This window comes from Notamacropus eugenii, chromosome 2 (genome assembly GCF_028372415.1).
Source record: "Notamacropus eugenii isolate mMacEug1 chromosome 2, mMacEug1.pri_v2, whole genome shotgun sequence".
Lineage (NCBI taxonomy): Eukaryota > Metazoa > Chordata > Mammalia > Diprotodontia > Macropodidae > Notamacropus > Notamacropus eugenii.
In genome coordinates this window covers 325,682,794-325,700,990 of record NC_092873.1, presented here as the reverse complement: position 1 = coordinate 325,700,990, position 18,197 = coordinate 325,682,794, and the positions used below count along the sequence as shown (strand labels likewise).

At 41.7% G+C, this 18,197-nt stretch overlaps 1 protein-coding gene across 9 annotated transcripts in view; it reads right to left on the bottom strand.

The window, feature by feature from the left end:
• Positions 1-832: 832 nt before the first annotated feature.
• The window catches only part of LOC140527963 (mitochondrial dicarboxylate carrier-like), a 28,432-nt gene continuing 11,067 nt past the window's right edge, over positions 833-18,197 (bottom strand). For 4 of the 9 annotated variants that reach the window (XM_072645327.1, XM_072645328.1, XM_072645334.1 and 1 more), the window contains 10 exons: positions 14,777-14,896; positions 14,172-14,286; positions 13,925-13,973; positions 13,711-13,752; positions 12,891-12,934; positions 11,833-11,903; positions 11,127-11,219; positions 8,546-8,620; positions 8,204-8,260; positions 833-1,723 (listed from right to left, as the gene is read on the bottom strand). In XM_072645327.1, the coding sequence (XP_072501428.1) occupies positions 1,607-1,723; positions 8,204-8,260; positions 8,546-8,620; positions 11,127-11,219; positions 11,833-11,903; positions 12,891-12,934; positions 13,711-13,752; positions 13,925-13,973; positions 14,172-14,286; positions 14,777-14,896 (783 nt within the window). In that variant the 3' untranslated portion in view covers positions 833-1,606. The remainder of the gene's footprint in view (positions 1,724-8,203; positions 8,261-8,545; positions 8,621-11,126; positions 11,220-11,832; positions 11,904-12,890; positions 12,935-13,710; positions 13,753-13,924; positions 13,974-14,171; positions 14,287-14,776; positions 14,897-18,197) is intronic. The other 5 variants (XM_072645330.1, XM_072645329.1, XM_072645333.1 and 2 more) reach the window with 3 other exon arrangements.

Below are 18,197 nucleotides of genomic sequence, written 5' to 3'. Positions count from 1 at the left end.
TCAGACCATGAACTCTGTGAGGGCAGGAGCTGCCTTTAGCCTTTCTTTGTAGCCCTTAGCATATCTTATTGTTGTCTTGTAGAGAGAGCACCAAATCATGGGATCATAGATCATCTTGTTTTCATATCCCCAGAGTCTATCACCATGTCTGGTGGATAGCAGGTACTTAATAAATGCATATTGAATAAATTTAGTCCAACTCCCTCTTTGTACTGAGTGAAAAGACATGAAATGACTTGCTAAAGGTCACACTTTAACTTGCTAAAGTTTGAGTGGCAGTCAGATTTGACACATGGCTCTCTGACTTCAAATTCAGTGCTCTTTCTACTCTGACACACTGCTTCATTGGTTCAAGTTCAAATCTTAGCACTACTGTCTCACTGAGTAACTATGAGCAGATCACAACTTCCCTGTACTTAGTCTTCCTTATCTATTATATTCAAATCCATGAATTAATAGAACAGTTAATGCTAGGATGAACTTGTCCTCAGAGGAAAAGGGGGTGAAATCATAAAGTCATAGCTAAATTCTTTGATGACAGGCATGTTATTAGATTAAATTAACTTTTATAAGCTTGCTGGCAAATAGCGTCACACCACGTCTCCTGGAAACCACTAACTAGATGGCCCAGGAACTACTGAGGATCTTAGGCTCAATTTTATGCCCATTTGCCTCCTGTCCTGGGCAGGAGAGCATCATACCAGAAGTTCAATCCACCTGCACACTGACAGGTGTGGAAGCCCCTCCGACAATTCAGGCAGTCCACAGTCATGGAAGAAGCTACCATTGCCCAGCCTACTTTAGGACACAGTCCAACAATGACAAACACACATGAGGACTTAGGGGAAAATATATTTAGTGTTTGAATAGAATGAAAATGGTTAAAATGTCAGAGATGAGCATTTAAAATGCAAACATTTATAATTTTTTCACCCCCACCCATGAATTTTTGCCCCTGCTCATCACCCCAAATATGTACACACTGTTTGCCTCTAGGTCCAAGCAGCTCTAAATATGCTGTGGCTGTGATGGAACCAATCACCACAGCCAAGATTCAGTCTTCACAGCCTCTAAAGGCAGTGAAGACTCAACCCAAGCTGAAGATAGGGTGAATTGGGGGGGAAGTAAGGTACCCATCTAAAATGCATTAAAAAGGGCAAGTTAAGAGCACGCCCACATACAAATACCCAGTGCAGACCATATTGCTGAGAACCAACATATCGCAGTGATTGATCCTGGAACTTCAGAAATCAGCCTCACAGCAGAATGTGATATTGTTCTCTGGTCTACATCACGGCCGCCCTAGGTTACAAGGAGCTAAGACTATAAAGGCCACAAAGAAAGAAGGCTCACTTGAGTGGACTACTGCACTAAGGTAAGTAGGTAAGGGTGGGGAGAAGAATCAGTGGACACCACTGATTCCCTCCTAAGAGGTTATAACTGTGTACTTGTTTACCAATGAAGTGTACAAGCCAAGGCATAGAAAATTATGCCAGGTCAATGACCTTTACACCCTGAAATTGCAAAGTCAGAGGTATCTGGAGAACACTCGTGGTCTTTTGGATGGAATCTTTGGCAAACTTAGGTGCAAAGGCTCTGCTGGACCTCAGTCTTGACCCAAGTCACTTCTCACTGGGATTCCAAAGTTTAATCGAAGTTGCTCCAAGAAAACAAAGGTTAAAATGGTATGTGGTACCAGGCGGATAGCAGCAGGAAATGTACCCTGAAACAAGAGGGGAAAAAGATGAGGTGGAGGCAGGAGTGGGTGTTCAGGGATGTGAAAGAATCCTTGATACTAATCTTGGGGACCTAGACCTTTCAATGGCATAAAATGAGGCTGCTATGACCTACCTGTAGAATTATACGAGGTATCTAAGTCTTAAAATAAAATATAAAATTCTCAGCCTGGCACTTAAAGCCTTCCATAATATAGTTTCCACCTACCTTTCTAGTCTTACTGCATATCCCTCCTCTTGAACACTCTTTCTCTCATTGAAACTAGCTGGCTAGTCAGCCTCCCACCTCTGTGCACAAGTCAGCATTCATGTCTAGAATTGACTTGATCCTCACATCTGTCTCTTAGAATTCCTGTTTGTTTTGTTTAGGTATTTCTCAGTTGTGTCTAAATCTCTGTGACTCCTTTTGGGGAGGGGGGGGGGGTTTCTTGGCAAAGATAATGGAGTGCTTTGCTATTACCTTTTCCAGCTCATTTTACAGATGAGGAAACAGATGAGGCAAACAGGGATAAGTGATTTGCTCAGAGTCACACAGCTAGTAAATGTCTGAGAATTCTTAGGTTCCTTTAAAACACAGCTCAGTTAACATATTCTACTCTAGGTCTCACTCCTTTCCTCACTTTCCTCCACCTAATTCCTCTCCTCCCCTCCCCACCCAGTGATTAGGATGCTCTTCTTCTTGAAATCATTTTATATAAACTTACTATGTATGTTATATTATCCCAGTAGAAAGTAAATGTATTTCTAGCTCTTAGTGCAAGGCTTTGTAGACCTTTAATAAATATTTGTTGAATTGAATTCAACATAGGAAACTCTGAACCAGATTACAAACTATATTGTGTGTGTATGTTAATATATATATACATATATATACACATACACACATATATACATACACACACACATACATACATTGAAGTGGATTGCCTAAAGCACGTAGAGGTTAAGGAACTGCTCAGGGTCACACAGCTAGTATGTGCCAGAGACAAAGATCTGAACTAAGCTATCCACTAAACTAGCCTGCCTCTAATTTACTTGTTGCAGTATACCTCTGGGCTAACTCCTCAACTCAGACCTGCAAATTAGTTCCTCCAAAGAATAGTGATTTTCATAGGTTTCAAGATACCATATGTATCTATGGCACTAAAATGAGCTCCTATAGGTGAGCTAATTTTTAACAGTCAGCCAGAAAGAGTCTTCTGCATAGATATATTTAGTTTAAAGCAGGCCTGTACAACCTGCAGCCCCTGGGCCACTTATGGCCCTGTAATGGTAATTTAAATGGGAAGATCTTTGCCATTCATTAATAGGTCACATGGACATCTGAGTCACATGGAACCTGTGGTGGTAGGAGCTTGCTGAACAGGTGGAACAGGAAGAGTGGAACAGGAAGAGGCAGGGCTGAGAGGAAGTTAATCCTGAGAGCAGTCAGAGCTAGGAAGGAAGCAGGCAGTTGGCTAGCATGAGTGAGAGAGCTTGTTTAAGGGAGTTGGTTTGTTGGAAGCCTAGCAGGTGAAAGACTTGGGACTGGTGTTGTCCTCTGCATTGTTATTATATCTAGATTTTTGTGCTGTGATAGATTTGGCTCTCTGGTGTCTGAATAAATGTTTTGGTTCTGTCTTCCGTGTGTAGAGTCTGTTGTATTTCACAATTCAGAATTGAGTTGGGATACTCATGGCTGCTGTAGGCACTGTGAATAGTGCATTGGTGCTATAGGCCCACAGCCTGGGCTGCTGGCAGCATGCCAAAAGATTTCTTCTTCATACAAAGGATGTTTTCCTCTACATGTTCACAGGCTGCCAAAATCCTTTGGCATGCCACAAGCTCCAGCTGCCTGGTTTAAAACAAAGGCATTTATTACTAAGATGACAAAGTAAGAGTACAAATTATAAAACTGTTGCCCCTCCCCTTAAATCTGAGGGACATTCTCCCACCAATACACACCTCGCAGTGGGGAAAATGAGAATAAACTTTGAGTACAATTGGTAATGAGGCATATACACAGAGAACACATGTGACCAGAGAAATTCATGCCTCTGGTACTGCAATACTCCAACATGCTTTCTTTCCCCATGGAGTTTGAGAGCTGCTTCCTTCCCAGAGCACTGAGACCACTGTCTCTTCTGGGTGAGCCACTCAGATGGGATCCTCAGCTTTGCCCCTCTCTATAGCTTGACTCTGTAGCAACAACTCAAGCTGCTTTCTGCCTTAAATGTGACTTGCTACATCTGGGTTTGTCATGTTCCTTGCTAGTGTGGCATCTTATAATGCATCAGAAGTTCTATTAACAAATGCCATGGCAGATGGGTGAGGGAAGGAAAGGAAATGCCCTCTGCTGGAGAACAAGGGATTAAGGGACCATACTCCACAGAACTGCTGTCTTGAACTGTTTCCACCACTCAGATTCTTGTGTTGCTCTCAAATGCTAGGCTGTCCTTTTAAGGGCCACCCAGTCATGGTTAATCATTTCTCATTGGTTTTTCTCTTTCTACCAGACCTTTTCCATACCTCACAAAGGGATAAAAGTCATACAAGTCTTTGCACTTAGTTTGACCATTTATTGTATGACCTTTGTTTTCTGTAATTACATCCTGAGCTGGGGGCTTAGTCAGGTACCAACTCCTCCCCACCCCAAACACAAGTAAAAAAAGTCAAACAAAAAACTAAGTAGGCAAATAAAGAATTGGTTAGCTCTTCCTTCCTCCTTCACAACCTTATTCCATCAGTTATCTCCTCCCTCCTCTTGCTTTTTTGAATACAAATATACCTTGGGAAAAAATCTTCCTTTAAATATACTTCTCCCTTGGGTTACAGTCCTTCCACAGCCAACCTTCCCAAAAGGTTGACCTACATTCACTACATCCATTTCCTTGCTACCTCTCGATTCTTTAGAGCCCTAGAGTTTGGCTTCTATTCCTACTGGTCCATTGAAACTGACTCTTGAAAGTCACCAGTGGCTTTCTAATTGCCAAAATAAATAATTTTTTCCTCCTTGTCCTTTTCTGTAGCAATTTATCACACCTTCACTTTTTCCTGAAAATTTGCCCTCTTGATCACCATGCTCTAGGAGAATCCCAACTAGTTCTTCTGCTACTTCTCTGTTTCTTCCCCTTCTTTAGTTTTTCTTGACTCCTCTTTATCCTTCAGTCTCCTAAAGGTAGACCCTCCCTAATGTTCAATTCTTGACTTTTCTTCTCCCTAGGAACCCTATTCCTCAGAGAACATATACATTCTCACATTGTCAGATAGTGTTTTTATGTGATGACCCCCTCTATCTCCTATCCCTGACTTCTCAAGTTCCAGTCCAACATTGCCAGTTGTCCACTGGATATTTCCACTTGGACATCCAGTTGTCACCTTCAACTAAGGATATCTAAAACAAAACTCAATGCTTTCAAAACAGTTGCTCTTTCTGACTTCCTGTTTCTGTCACTCATACTGTCACTCAGTCTGACTCACTTTTACCTTATTTCTCTACAACTCCCAGTCAGTCACCAAATTATGTTAATTCTTCACATATTTCAAATCCTCATAGGATCAAAGAATTTAGACATGGAAGAGACCTAAGAGACCAACCCCTTCATTTTGTAAAGCAGGAAAAATTGAGGCCTGGTGTGGCTAAGTGACTTGCTCAGAGTCATACTAAGATAAGATTCAAACACAGTTTCTTAAATTCCAAATCCAGTATTTTAAAACTGATGATAATGGATAACATTAATATAGCTCTTTCAGGTTCCAAAGACACTTTACTAGCATTATCTTATCTGACAAACTGACTTGAAAGGTAGGATCTGTTATCACCCTTTTACAGATGATAAAACTGAGGCTCACTGTTTTACAGCTAATATGTCTGAAGCAGAATTTTAACCCAGGTCAACCTGACTCCAAGTACTCTGTCCACTATGCCATGGTGCCTTCTATTAATCTGTTTCTGTCACTATCTAGTCTGCTATTATCTGGTGCCTGATCTTCTAATTGGTACAGTTCTAATTCCTCCAGTCCATTTTATATACTTTTGTCAGATTCATCTACCTGAAACATTATTCTACAAATAAGTTACTCCACACAATATAATCTTTCAGTGGCTTCCTCCTGCCTACATGATAAATTCTAATCTCTATCCTCTTATATTAAAAGTCTGCTACAAACTGGCCCTAATTAAGGTAGCTTTCCAATCTTATCCTTCTTCCCTACTAGTTCCCTAAATAAACTTTCTACTCCTGTCAAGTTGGTCTGTTCCCTATATCCTGAACATTTTCTAGGCATTCCCACCTCTTCAACTTTGCTTATGGTACACCTCCCCTGGAACTATTATTATTATTGAGCAGCTAGGTGGCACAGTGGATAGGGTGCCAAGCCTGAAGTCAGGAAGAGTCCTCCTGAGTTCAAATCTGACCTCAGACCCTCACAAGCTGTGAGGCTCTGGGCAAGTCACTTAACCCTGTTTGCCTCAATTTCCTCATCTGGAGAAGGAAATGACAAACCACTCCAATATCTTTGCCAAGAAAACCCCCCAAAAGGGATCACAAAGAGTCGTGACTGAGTAACAATTATTATCAAAGCTAGTATATAATACTTTAAGGTTTGCAAAGCACTTTACAAATATTATTTCATTTGATCCTAATCACAACTGTAGGAACTAGGTGCGATTATTCCCCCATTTTAAAGAGGAGGAAACTAAGGAAGACTGAGGTTAAGTGACTTACTCTGGGTCACATAGCTAATGAGTGTCTGAGCCCTAATTTGAAGTTCTTCCTGACTCCAGGTAAGCACTCTATCCACTGTGCAACCTAGCTGCTACCCTGGAATGCCATTTATTTCTGCTTATCCAAATGTGATGCAGTGTGCAACAGAGAATAAAGGGCTATCCTTGGAGCTAGGAGGCACTGGGTTCACTGCCTTTCATACAGAATAGTTATATGACTGTGGGAAATTCTAAGACTGTAAGTTAGAGGTGAGTTACCAATTTGCAGTGGTAGTGGAGTTTCCACAGAGTTCCCTACACCTATAAAATTATGGGTCTGTCCCAAACTCCCCAGGGGCAACAGTAGATGGCACAGTAGATAGAGCGCCAAGCTTGAAGCCAGGAAGACTCATCTTCTTGGTTCAGATCTGGCCTCAGACACTTACTAGTTGTGTGACCCTGGGCAAGTCACTTAACTCTGTTTACCTCAGTTTCCTCATCTGTAAAATGGGTTGGAGAAAGAAATGGCAAACTACTCCATCATATCTCTGCCAAGAAAACCCCAAATGGGATCAGGAAGCGTCAGACAAGACTGAAAAACAAAAATAACTGGCTAACAACAACATTGTGCAAAGCTTTGTGCTAGGTGCAGGGCATGTATAAACAGTACCTGCCCTGAAGAAATGTTCATTCTGCCTAGGTGGTGGCAGGATACAACACATATTCAAAACAAATAAATTAAGGCTGTCCCCAAAGTTTTAGTGGCTTTTGGGGACACGCTGTACAAGGTAATTTGACAAGCATGAGACTGCTATTAGGGGGTCCCCTGAACTTGTCTTTTTGAGTTGCCATGTTTTCCAGAAACACTGGATCCAGAGCATGCAGGAGGCCCTGAATGTGTCAAGGACAAAGCTCCCCCTAAGCTGACATAATTGCACCTCAAGCTGGACTCCTTGTGTGTCCTTGGGAGACAAGACAGGCACCAGCCAGTCTGTGATAATGCTTGTGCAACTAGGATCCTTTGCAGGTAAGCAGACCCTGCTATCTTCACGGTCCAGCAGTTTCCAAGGTAAGAGAATGAGGCTTTTGCCATCATCTTGCTCCTCCCCATGGGGAGTGGTTTTGTCCTTTTTCCCATCTTTGCAGCACCATTTCCCCTCCTGTGTCACACCCCCTCCCTGGTATCCTCTTTCCTTTGTCCCACAATTATAAAAATGTACACGTCTGTAAAGACTGGAAACCCACTGGATTCCACATGCATGATCATTTTTCTTGTAACAAACCTAGTTTTCATGTAAGTCTCATGACTTTGTGATTATCTACTGATACAATGAAAAACAGGTTTTAATTTCTGAGGGCGCGGGGAAAGATATGATTATCCCTGGCACTGAAGGTAAATGGCTATTTGTTAATTCATTTTTAAAATAAATCTTTGCTGATAGCTTTTGTTTTTACATCATCTCATTAATTTAAATTCTATTTAGTGACACCCTTTGATCCAATAAGCATTTATTAAGCACTGGAACAAAAAGATAAGTTTGCCTGGGGCTAAGAAGATGGTGTGACCATAACTGACAAGCAGGGATTGGATGGTTACTAAAAAAACATTACAAGCTTTGGAGACTTTGTATGAAACTTAGATCCTTAGATCCTTAAAATTTTTCTGTTGAACTTTTTAAAAAAATGATTCATCAGCTCTTGTCTGACTCTTCCACAGAGTAGGGCCCTTTTCCCTAAAATCCTACCAATGACAAGTCCTTAAACCTCTTAAAAGAATAGGTACCTTGTAAAAAGCCAGAGGTCCCAATTGGGCGGTCTTTAATACACAATGAATGATACCCTGGAAGAGACAATAAATACAATTTCTCAAAGATAATATATTCATATATATACCTTAGTCCCTGTGTAGCTCCTTCCCCTCAGCTTTATGGTCTGTGTTATAAACAAAGCCAGGCAAGTTAGCATTTTTTTTTAAGAGAAAGGTTTTCCACTGACTAAGTGGAAAAAATTGAGATGATCCCTAGCACCAAAAAAATAATCTATGTTAATTCTTTGATTTTGTAGTAGTAAATGACATTTGAGAGGACAGGTCTTTAAGAAAAATGAAATAGCTCTATGAACTCACATCATAATCCTGGGCATTCATCATTCGAGTCTTGAGCACATCCATGGGCTGACATAGCAAGGTGGCACATAAACCCTAGGGAAAGGAAGAACCTCGAGATTATAGGGAGTAAAAGATTTCCCTTGCCATCTTCCATTGGTCCTTTCTTCTTAGAATATTCTAGGCATTTTCCTCATTTAAATCTCTCAATGCCTTAGCAAACCAGAAGGTACCAGCAAGGTGCCTGGGAACCAACGGATAACTCAATGGATGAATATGACTTATTGCATTGTCCACCGCCTTCTGTTTCAGAAATCAGAGCATTATGGTTATTCACCAGAGCCTACCAGGTGTTGATTTTCAGCCCCAGGAGAAGCTGCTTCTGTCCAGGAGCAGGTTCTACTCTCAAAAATTTATGTCCCCTTCCCACCCATGGCATCAAGAAACACACAGTTGTGTTTTGGTGTTTGTTTGGGGGGAGGGGTGGTATTGCTGATTTGATCACCTTCTCCTAATAGCTCTGCATCCTCAGCTTATTCAGTATGTGCAAGGAATATGGGAGTGAGCATCTGGAAGGGTGAATGGACTGGTGGCCACCCAATAAAGCAGTTGTACTCAACACAAAAAATGACTACTTACACATCAAGTAGCAAACATCTGACTGGACTTGGTGCTGTTCAGTATAGGAACTAAGATTACAAGGGAAATTAACACCACAAACATGCACGAGGAAAGAATAAAGAAATCTTGACCTTGTGAGAAACCTCAAATGATAAAGGAGCAAAGGCTTACTTATAGTTAGAAGTCCTAATAGGAGTTCAGTGGCATCAGACAATCCAAATTTGCACAGCTAAGTCTATGCTTTAAAGATGAAATAGCTATCGTGTCAGTGGATATATAGAAACTTTTCCAAGTCCAAGTAAGATGGCAGATCAAACTTATTCAATATCACTTTAAATTCTTAGGAGGGAAAACCTGGTAAAAAGGAGACAGCCCACAGAAGGAAAGGTGGTTGTCAAAAAATACAGATATGATGAAAGGGAACACTGACTAAGAGAGGGAGTGGGGACAAGGGGAGGGGGAGGGAAAGGGAGGAGAGGAAAGGAGAGAGGGAAAGAGAAAGCAGGAGAGAGCAGGGGAAAGAGCGCGAAGGAGGAAGGGAGAGGAACAGAAAGAAGGGAGTGAGAGAGGGAAGAGGAGAGACAGGGATGATATGACCCTGACCCAGAATTCTAGCCAGTAGCTTGCTATTGATTAACAGAAATTAAGATATTCCATTTCTCTGGTTCACTGCTGCTTTATCAGGATAAATTCAGAAAAGCCAAAATCCAAGGTACTTCATTCCTTCTTACAGCTACATTAAGCCACAGCTACTGCACTAGGCCCCAACTTGAGGAATGTTCAGCAGAGGACATCAGGGAGGAGCATGAGACCAGTCAGAGATGCTTGAAACTTTAGAGCTCTTTTTTTTTTTAAAAACTCTAGTTAATATAGAGACCAGGTTTCCCCGGTGATACAAAAGAGGATCCGGTTTTGTTTTTTTTTTTTTTGTTACTGGTAGATAGTCATAATAAAGGAATGTGATTCAGGTTCTACCCTGGGCCTTTTCTCCTTGCCTTAACTTTATCTGAATACAAATCAAACAGGATCTTCCGGAGGAAGATGGATTTTAATACCCCAGCCTCCACACAGTTCCAGTGGATATTTTGGAGGGCACAGTTTCCAAAGTAGGCCACAGGATCATAATCAGTATTGGAATACAAAGAATTTTCTAACCTTGAGATATTTGTTTGGGAATAGAAACTTAGAAACAGGACTTAACCCAGTACCTCAAAAACAAAACAAAACAAAAACCCTAGCATTCGGCTTCTTTTTTGTTGACTTCCTTGTTAAGTGGGGAGACTCATAACCACAAGTTCTACATTAAAAAGGCTGTAGCTCTCCCTAGCAAGACTTTCTAGTTATCCTACCAGATGGTAATGGAGTAACATTTCATTGACCATCAAACTAGAGGAGATGCACAGCACAGAAACATCATGTCCCGCAGAAATAATATCAAAGAGTAGTGAAATGAGAGGCAGCTGTGAAGGGTTTGAGGGGTGAATGCTAGGGTCATATGTGCCCCAGTCACACATACCCTGTTGTATCTGTGGGTTTCTGGTCTGTGCCTCTGTGTTCCCTGGTCGTGTGTACTCTGTACCCATGAGCTACTCCATATACCTCATACATGCATGGGGGAGGGGTGTGAAGTCTTCTCGTATCCCTTTATCTGCCGTGCTGTTAATGAAATACCTTTTGTTCTGAACTGAATCATCTGGCTGCTGGATAAAAATACAAAAATTTTGGGCTTGTGGCCGATGGTTTTGTATGAGTGTTGACCGAAGAGTATCTTGAAACGGGGATAACTTTTCTGTGTATCTCAATGAGAAATGAGGTGCCAATGGTACTGTATTCATATTTCGGGGGAGATTTCTCCATAGCATACTAACCATTCTAGAAGTTTGTATACTGAGATAGCATATCCCACATGTGAATTCTACTACACATACAAGGTCACATAGCTTCATGAATATCACTTAGAGCTTTAAAAAAAGCAACCTACAGCAATGAAACTGGCTATAATGTGGGTGCTGAGACTGTCTGAGAATGAAGTCCAGGTGAGCACCAGTTGCTTGATTTGGTCATAGCAGGATGCCTGCAGGAGGAGATTGAAATCAAGAGGAACCATGTCAGCAACTTCAAACCTCAAATGCAGCAGCATTTTATGCCTGTTCCTCTCTATCACCTGTTTAGCAGGAACTTTGCACAGAAGCTTAGCATGAGCCCAGCAATACCTGTATCCTAGGGCACCTTGGACAGAAGTCTGACTTTGCAGTCAGGAGAGTCACATCTGAATCCTAGCCCTGATAGCTACTGGCTGTGTGGTTATGGACAAATTGCTTGATCTCCCGGAGACTGTTTCTTCATTTGTAAAATAGAGATAATACTTGGATTTTCTCTCTTGCAGGAAAGCCCTTTATCAATCTTAGGGCGCATAGTAAATGTAAGTTAATGATTATATATTTCATCTCACCAAACCCTTTTCCCTGAGGCAACAGTTCTGAACACTTTCTTTCAAATCTGTGACTATAAAGTTTGTCAATAGGATTCAATAGTATTTTTACAGTTTTAAAGGAGAGACTTACATTGAAATAGTCTGAGATTCTGTAATAACTTCATTTCTAGCCTCTTTCCATGTCACTCTCACACCCCATAGATGGAGTTAAAAAGCAGATAGTTGAAGATCTGGGGGAAGGAACATGTCCTACCTGTCCCACCGTCATCAAAGCCCCTCGACCTGATGCCAGGGTAGCACCGGAGAATAATGTCGAAAATCCCTCTGGAGGAAAGAAGAGGGGTAGGGAAGCAGATGGAATGAAACTGAGAAAATTTGGACCGAGGGTTTATAGGCCCAGTTCCAACGTGGACAACTACCCTGAGAGCCTCCAAAGTTAATTCACCTCCATGATTCATTCAACAAACTTCATTTAATAGTGCAGGCAATGTATAAGGATTCCAAGGTGGGTGCTGGTATAAAAAGATAAAAAGCGACCTGGGGATCTCCAGCACTCCCTCTTAGAGAATCCTAAGCTCCATTCAATTCAATTCAATTTCAGTAGCCATTTATTAAACTCCTTATAGGTATTAGGCACTGCAGGTACAAATATGACCTGGTCCCCGTCCTCCAAGAGCTTACTTTCCCCATTAAGGAAAGGAGTATATATACAGAAAAGTAAATACAAGACATAAGTTAAAAAAAAAGTCATGCTCCATAGGCCTTTTCTTATCCCCTTCATTATTTGTCCTCTTTCCCTCCTCAAATTTTTTATGTGTATACTTCTGTGTTTACATGTTGCAGCCCCTCCACAGAATGTAGGCCCCTTGAAAGCAGATACTGTTTCGCCTTTGTGTCCCTTAGAATGATTACTTGCATATTTTACTTTTGGGGTCTAGACCTATAATGAAGATACAGAACAACAGTTCTCCACCCTCCCATAACTCAGGGTCTTATAGAATTGCTTGGGGGCCCTGAGGGTTTAGGTGACTTGTCCAAAGGCTTGGAGCTGGTATATATGAGAGGCATGGCTTGGGCCCAGATCGTCTTAATTCCAAAGCCAGACCTCATTCTACTACTTCATGTTGCCTCTCAGCCTGAACATAATAGCTGCTTGTTAGATCATAGGAAAATCCTAAACTATGTGCCCCTTATTTCAAAAGCTTTATTTTGGTGAGTACCCAGGACTCACTTTGTTCTAATAAATGTGATTCAAAAAACAATAAAAACAACAATAAACATCTATTTTTCTTCCCCTTTAGGAGAGCCTACCTTCCTTAATTACACGAGTTATCCCATTCAGCACATGAGAATAACTATAGGATAGAAAATGCTTTTATTATACAGATGCATGCGTGCATACACACAGTTATGTCTAAAGGACTGGTTATTTAGCTTGTAGGTTTTCCAATCTCTGCTTTTTCCTTTTTGCAACAACCCTCTTGGGTATTATGGGAAAGGCTAAAGTGGAATTCATTGATCATCTGTGGATTTCCTTTTTCCAGGCTATTTCTATTTCCTTACAAGTCCAAATTATTCCTTTTCACATCCCTAGTCAAAGGCAGCACATTTCTTGGGGAATTACTTCCATCTGGTAATAGCAAGACTTACTGCTGTTTATCTCAGCAGAACTGTGGGACTTTTTTGCATGGTTTGCAGGGCACGGATCAGCACATTCATTTGCAGCTTTCATCAGATTCCTATTTTTCAGGCTTTCATTCCTACCAGGTGAGATTTCTTTCCTCACATCAACCAGCAAAAGTTTCATTGTCTGGTATATGCCTTCTGCTGGGCACTTTGCCACAGTGGCCTGGGGGCAAGGCTCAGCATCCCTGGGACTTTAATGCCAGCTAGGAGGAGATAGCAAGGAAATATAATCCTGCCATAGTATGTTTAAGAAGACTGGACCATGAATCTGTTAGCTCCATATCTACTCCCCAAAACACTAAGGACTAGCTCTGAGTTTAAATGATCATTCAAAAGATCATTAGCCTTGATGTTAACTTCAGCTGGACTTTGGGCTTCAGTTTGGGCCTTTCCAGTTCAGAGCTTCTATGAAGTATGAACTCAGTCCCTCTCCTTTGCAACTTACTTCCTCCTCATGTGAAATGGCATCTTCACATCATTCTGCATCCTGCTTCCAAATAAGATCCAACGATTAGAAGGGCTGACCACCCTTGTAGGACATAGGGATGTGAGAAGGTTCAGAGGAGTAGAGATGCCAAGGGGAAAATGGTAGTGGGAAGGACTACCCAGGCAAAGAAGAAAAAGAAAAGAGAGGGAAGGCAATGGGAGATGTGACTGACCTAACATTCACCATTTCTGCTGGGCTCCCCAGAAACCCGCCAATGAAACCTAAAACCAGAGGGAAAATTTACAATCCTGTTTCATATTCCATTCAAGTCCAGGGACTGTTCACTCTCTCTGCTCTAATGGTTTCTTACTTCCAATAGTCCTCTCAAGGGAAATGGACAACAGCCCTTAACAATCCTTTGCTTCTCAGGCAGGCTGGCTCCTCCCTGTCAGCCCCAAGCTCAGCTCATCTTTACTCACCTCCAAGGGCTGCCATATATACCTTCTGGTAGAAGGCCAGGTGCTGTTTCTGGTTGTGTTTCACATGATCCCGCAATGAGTGATAGATGGCAAATCGAGTCGAAGAATAGGTCAGCTGATAAAAAGAGGGAAAGTTTCAAAGAGAAGGATGTCTCAGGCAGCCAGAGAAATCTTAAGTAGCAGTCCCTAGATCCCACTGCCTGGGGGTGAACAGGAAAGATTTAAAAGAACAAAAACCAAAAGCAACCCTCAAAGCTACAGCATCTGTTAACATTTATTATATGCCAAGCGTTGATTTAGTCCTGGGGATACAGAGACAAAAAGGAACTTTCAAAGAGCTTATATTTTATTGGGTGGGGAAACAAGACTTGGAGATATTAATCAGTCAATCAACAAACATTTGTTAAATGCCTACTATGTACTATGAGGCGCTGGGGATAGAATGAGGAGTTGAGAATTAACAGCCAAATCTATAGATGTCTTCCTAGAGTTAGTCAAAACTCTGTGGTACTGACAGTCACAATGTCAACTGGGTTGATCACTTTCTGGACCCAGGTTGGATTAGATCAGAGACAAGATAGTTGGGGTCCCCATCTATCACCTACCTGTCTACAGAGTGAGGCAGAGAGTCCACTGTAAAGTGCCATAAAGCCACTGACGCTAATCACTCTCACCACTGTGCCAGCAAAGCCAATATTTGCTTTGTGCTGAGTCTGAAGATGGACCTACACCAGGGAGACAAGTGGGGATGAACATGGGGGTGCGATGATACAACGAGCTGCTGCATTGTGGGGTACCTGATAACATGGAGAGGAGCTAGGGTTCCTAAATCTTGTACCACCAGAACATAAGACTAAGTGGATTCCATCCACATTGGAAATCCTTCAAGGACAGACCCAGAAAAGGGACTGTATGCCTTTGATCTGAGGACCAGTCTCTCTAACTTCAGAGAGGTACATCACCAGGTTAGCTAGGGTCAAGGAGGTAGGTATGAGGAAACTGTCCAGAGGACCTCTGGAAGACCACCCCCCAGCTTGTAGCAGACCTGCAACCTGGGATGGTAGAGAAAGTACTCACATTAAAAAAAAAATCACAATAGGCTTGCACACTATAGATTTAGACAGCAACCAACTGAGTCAGGCAGGAGAACGTGCATCTCCTGATAGAAATGTCTTACTGCTTATTTAGGCAGTAGTGCACTAAATATATTGGAAGACTCACTCAGAGGCCACATTACACTGAAGGTGGCTCATCTGTAGCAGCATCTTTAGGTAAGCATAACTCCTTGCATTAAACAGTAGGGGCAACAGAGGCTTCCACCATATTCAAGATGCAAGCATGCAATACGTTAAATCCCCTGCATGTACTGAATCATCAATTTAGAACTACAAGAACTCATAGGATCACAGATCTAGGTTCTCCTTCTTAACTGGACTTTATTGCACACTCTCCTGCTTAGAGATACAGCTATAATATCCCCTGGGAAGTCACACCTCTTTTATTTTGTGTGTTTGGGGGGAAGGAGAGACTACACCCTTTTCCTTTGGTGGAGATTATCTGTTGATTTCAATTTATGTCTCTGGATCTGGCTAACGACATCATTTTGTAAAATGTTGTAGGCTGACTTTGGGAAGTTCCTCTTTGGGGAATACCTGAGCTGATGAGGTCACCATTTCACACCAAGGGTAGTGGGTGGATTGTTGGTGAACAAAAAGTAAAAATATTCAGGTATCCCCATATGTAAGTTCCAAGGCAGAGGAAAAGGCTGCAGTTAGCCCTCCAGAGAAGGAATGTGGAAATCTTGAAGAAGGGAGTCTATTTTAGGATAAGAGGAAAAAGATTCTGGTGGGGAACATGAACGGGTAATCCAACCCACTTACTCATTTTACAGAGAGGAAACTGAGCTCCAGAGAAGTAACTTGCCCAGGTTCACAAATTGGTAGGATTGTAAATGCAAGTCTTCCTGACTTCAGATCTTGTACTCAATGCAAGTCTATGGGGCCATGACCATCTATCTGAGAGGAAAAGGGAATGAGGACATCTAGAAAAAAAATTCAGAAAGACTTTGGGCAGTGACTGAAAAACTAATAGTTGGTGCAATGAAATTAAGTTAGTAAATAGTTACTGAGCACATTTCAGTAGCTGTGCTAATGTTCAGGTTTTTCAGATTTTTGCGTCTGGATCTGTGACATCAAAGGAGGGGAACATTCAGATGAGGAAGCTGACTGATGCAGACACTGGTCTGCCACATCTCATTTTAGAGATCAACGAGAAGTTAATTATGTCACAACACAGTTATGTGTCACAGGCAGACCTTCCTAAATCTAAGGCCAACCTTCTCATCTGGGGCAATATCTGCTTTAAATCAAATAAAACATTTATTTATTTTTTAAAGAGGATCTAGAGAAACAGAACAGGATAGGACCAGGAAAGAAAGCAGGATTTAAGAATGGATTCCATCCACATTTAATCAAAAGCAGGAAGCTTATTACGTTGTTAGGGAACTTTGGTCAGAGATGGGGACCTCTTGCTTGTTAGGAGGACATAGCCAGGAACCTTTCACTAGAAATTTTTCATTTTTTTTACACCTTAAGGCCTCGAGATTACATGTGGGCCTCTAGGTCCACAAGTGCATCCCTCTGACAGAATCCAAACTTCACAGAACAAATCCCCTTAATAAATGGATTTGTTCTGTAAAACTTGAACTTAAGTCAAAAGGCAGTACCCAAGGATCTAGAGGGACATATGTGGCCTCGAGGTTGCAGGTTCCCCAACTCCTGCCTTAGGCAATGCTTTTAAAAACTCCCTCCAGCTTCTTGTATGAACTCAGCAGGAGTAAAGGGAGAACTCCAGGAACAGTGGTCCTCCAGGTGCAGCTCTGGAACGGGGTAGAGCACACATATCCTCTGGAGACAGTGGGGTAGAGTTTACTAGGGCAATGTACTGGAAGCAAGACCTGAGTGTGAGTCCTGGCAATTACACTCCTGGCTTTCTCATTCTAGAAAGAATCTGGAATCTACAAATTTGTAATTTTTCATATTTTGATAACTGTGCTACAAAATAATTGGTTTCCTTGGTAATCTTAAGAATTGTAGGCATTTAGCAATGTTATTCTAAAAAGGATGCCAAAGAAATGATTCGGGGACCCCCCCAAAGACTGGAGTACTGGATAGGGTCGTCTGGAATGAATGAACAGACTCAAGCATTATTTAAGTCAAGGTGGCAAAGGTTTCTTTTAATGCCATACTGGGAACAGAGCTCCTTAGGGAACTTGCATTCCCTAAGGAACTTGCAATTTAATAGGAATGTTGCTGAAGCTTATATAGGATAAGTAGCAGATTATAGGACAGATATGCTAATGAGGTGATAACTCCCAACTATGGGCACAGGCATCATTCACTACTGGAAACCAAGGGAAGAGGTTTCTCAGAAGTGTATTTTTGGTTTGTTACGTCTATAGCAAGATAGTTTTGAGAATTGATGTCTTTAGCTTGGATTGAATATGATAACTTTGGGAATCAATACATGATAATTCTGTGGTCACAAGATAGTCTTATTTTTACAAGAGAATTTCTTCAGATGTCAGCTTGTTCTTGTGATGGGGAAAGACTGTTTTACTGGGGCCCACCCCTGAGTAATTGTGTGGAAAGGTAGTTTGTCTCATTGGGGCCCGCTTATGAGTAATTGCTAGGCATAGTAAACTTGGGTGGAGGAGAAAACTGTTAAGGATAGTGTTTTGAGGTTAGGGAGAAATGTGATCTTGGAATTGGGGTTCAAGCACAAGCACTCAAGCACCCCATCAGATAGAGTGCTGGAGCTAGAGTCAGGGAGACTCATCTTGGCTTCAGACACTTACTAGCTGCATAACTTTGGACAAGTCACTGTTTGCCTTAGTTTCCTCTTCTGTAAAATGAGCTGCAGAAGGAAATTGCAAATCACTCCAATATCTTTGCCAAGAAGACCCCAAAATGGAGTCACAAAAAGTCAGGCACCACTAAAATGAACACACACACACACACACACACA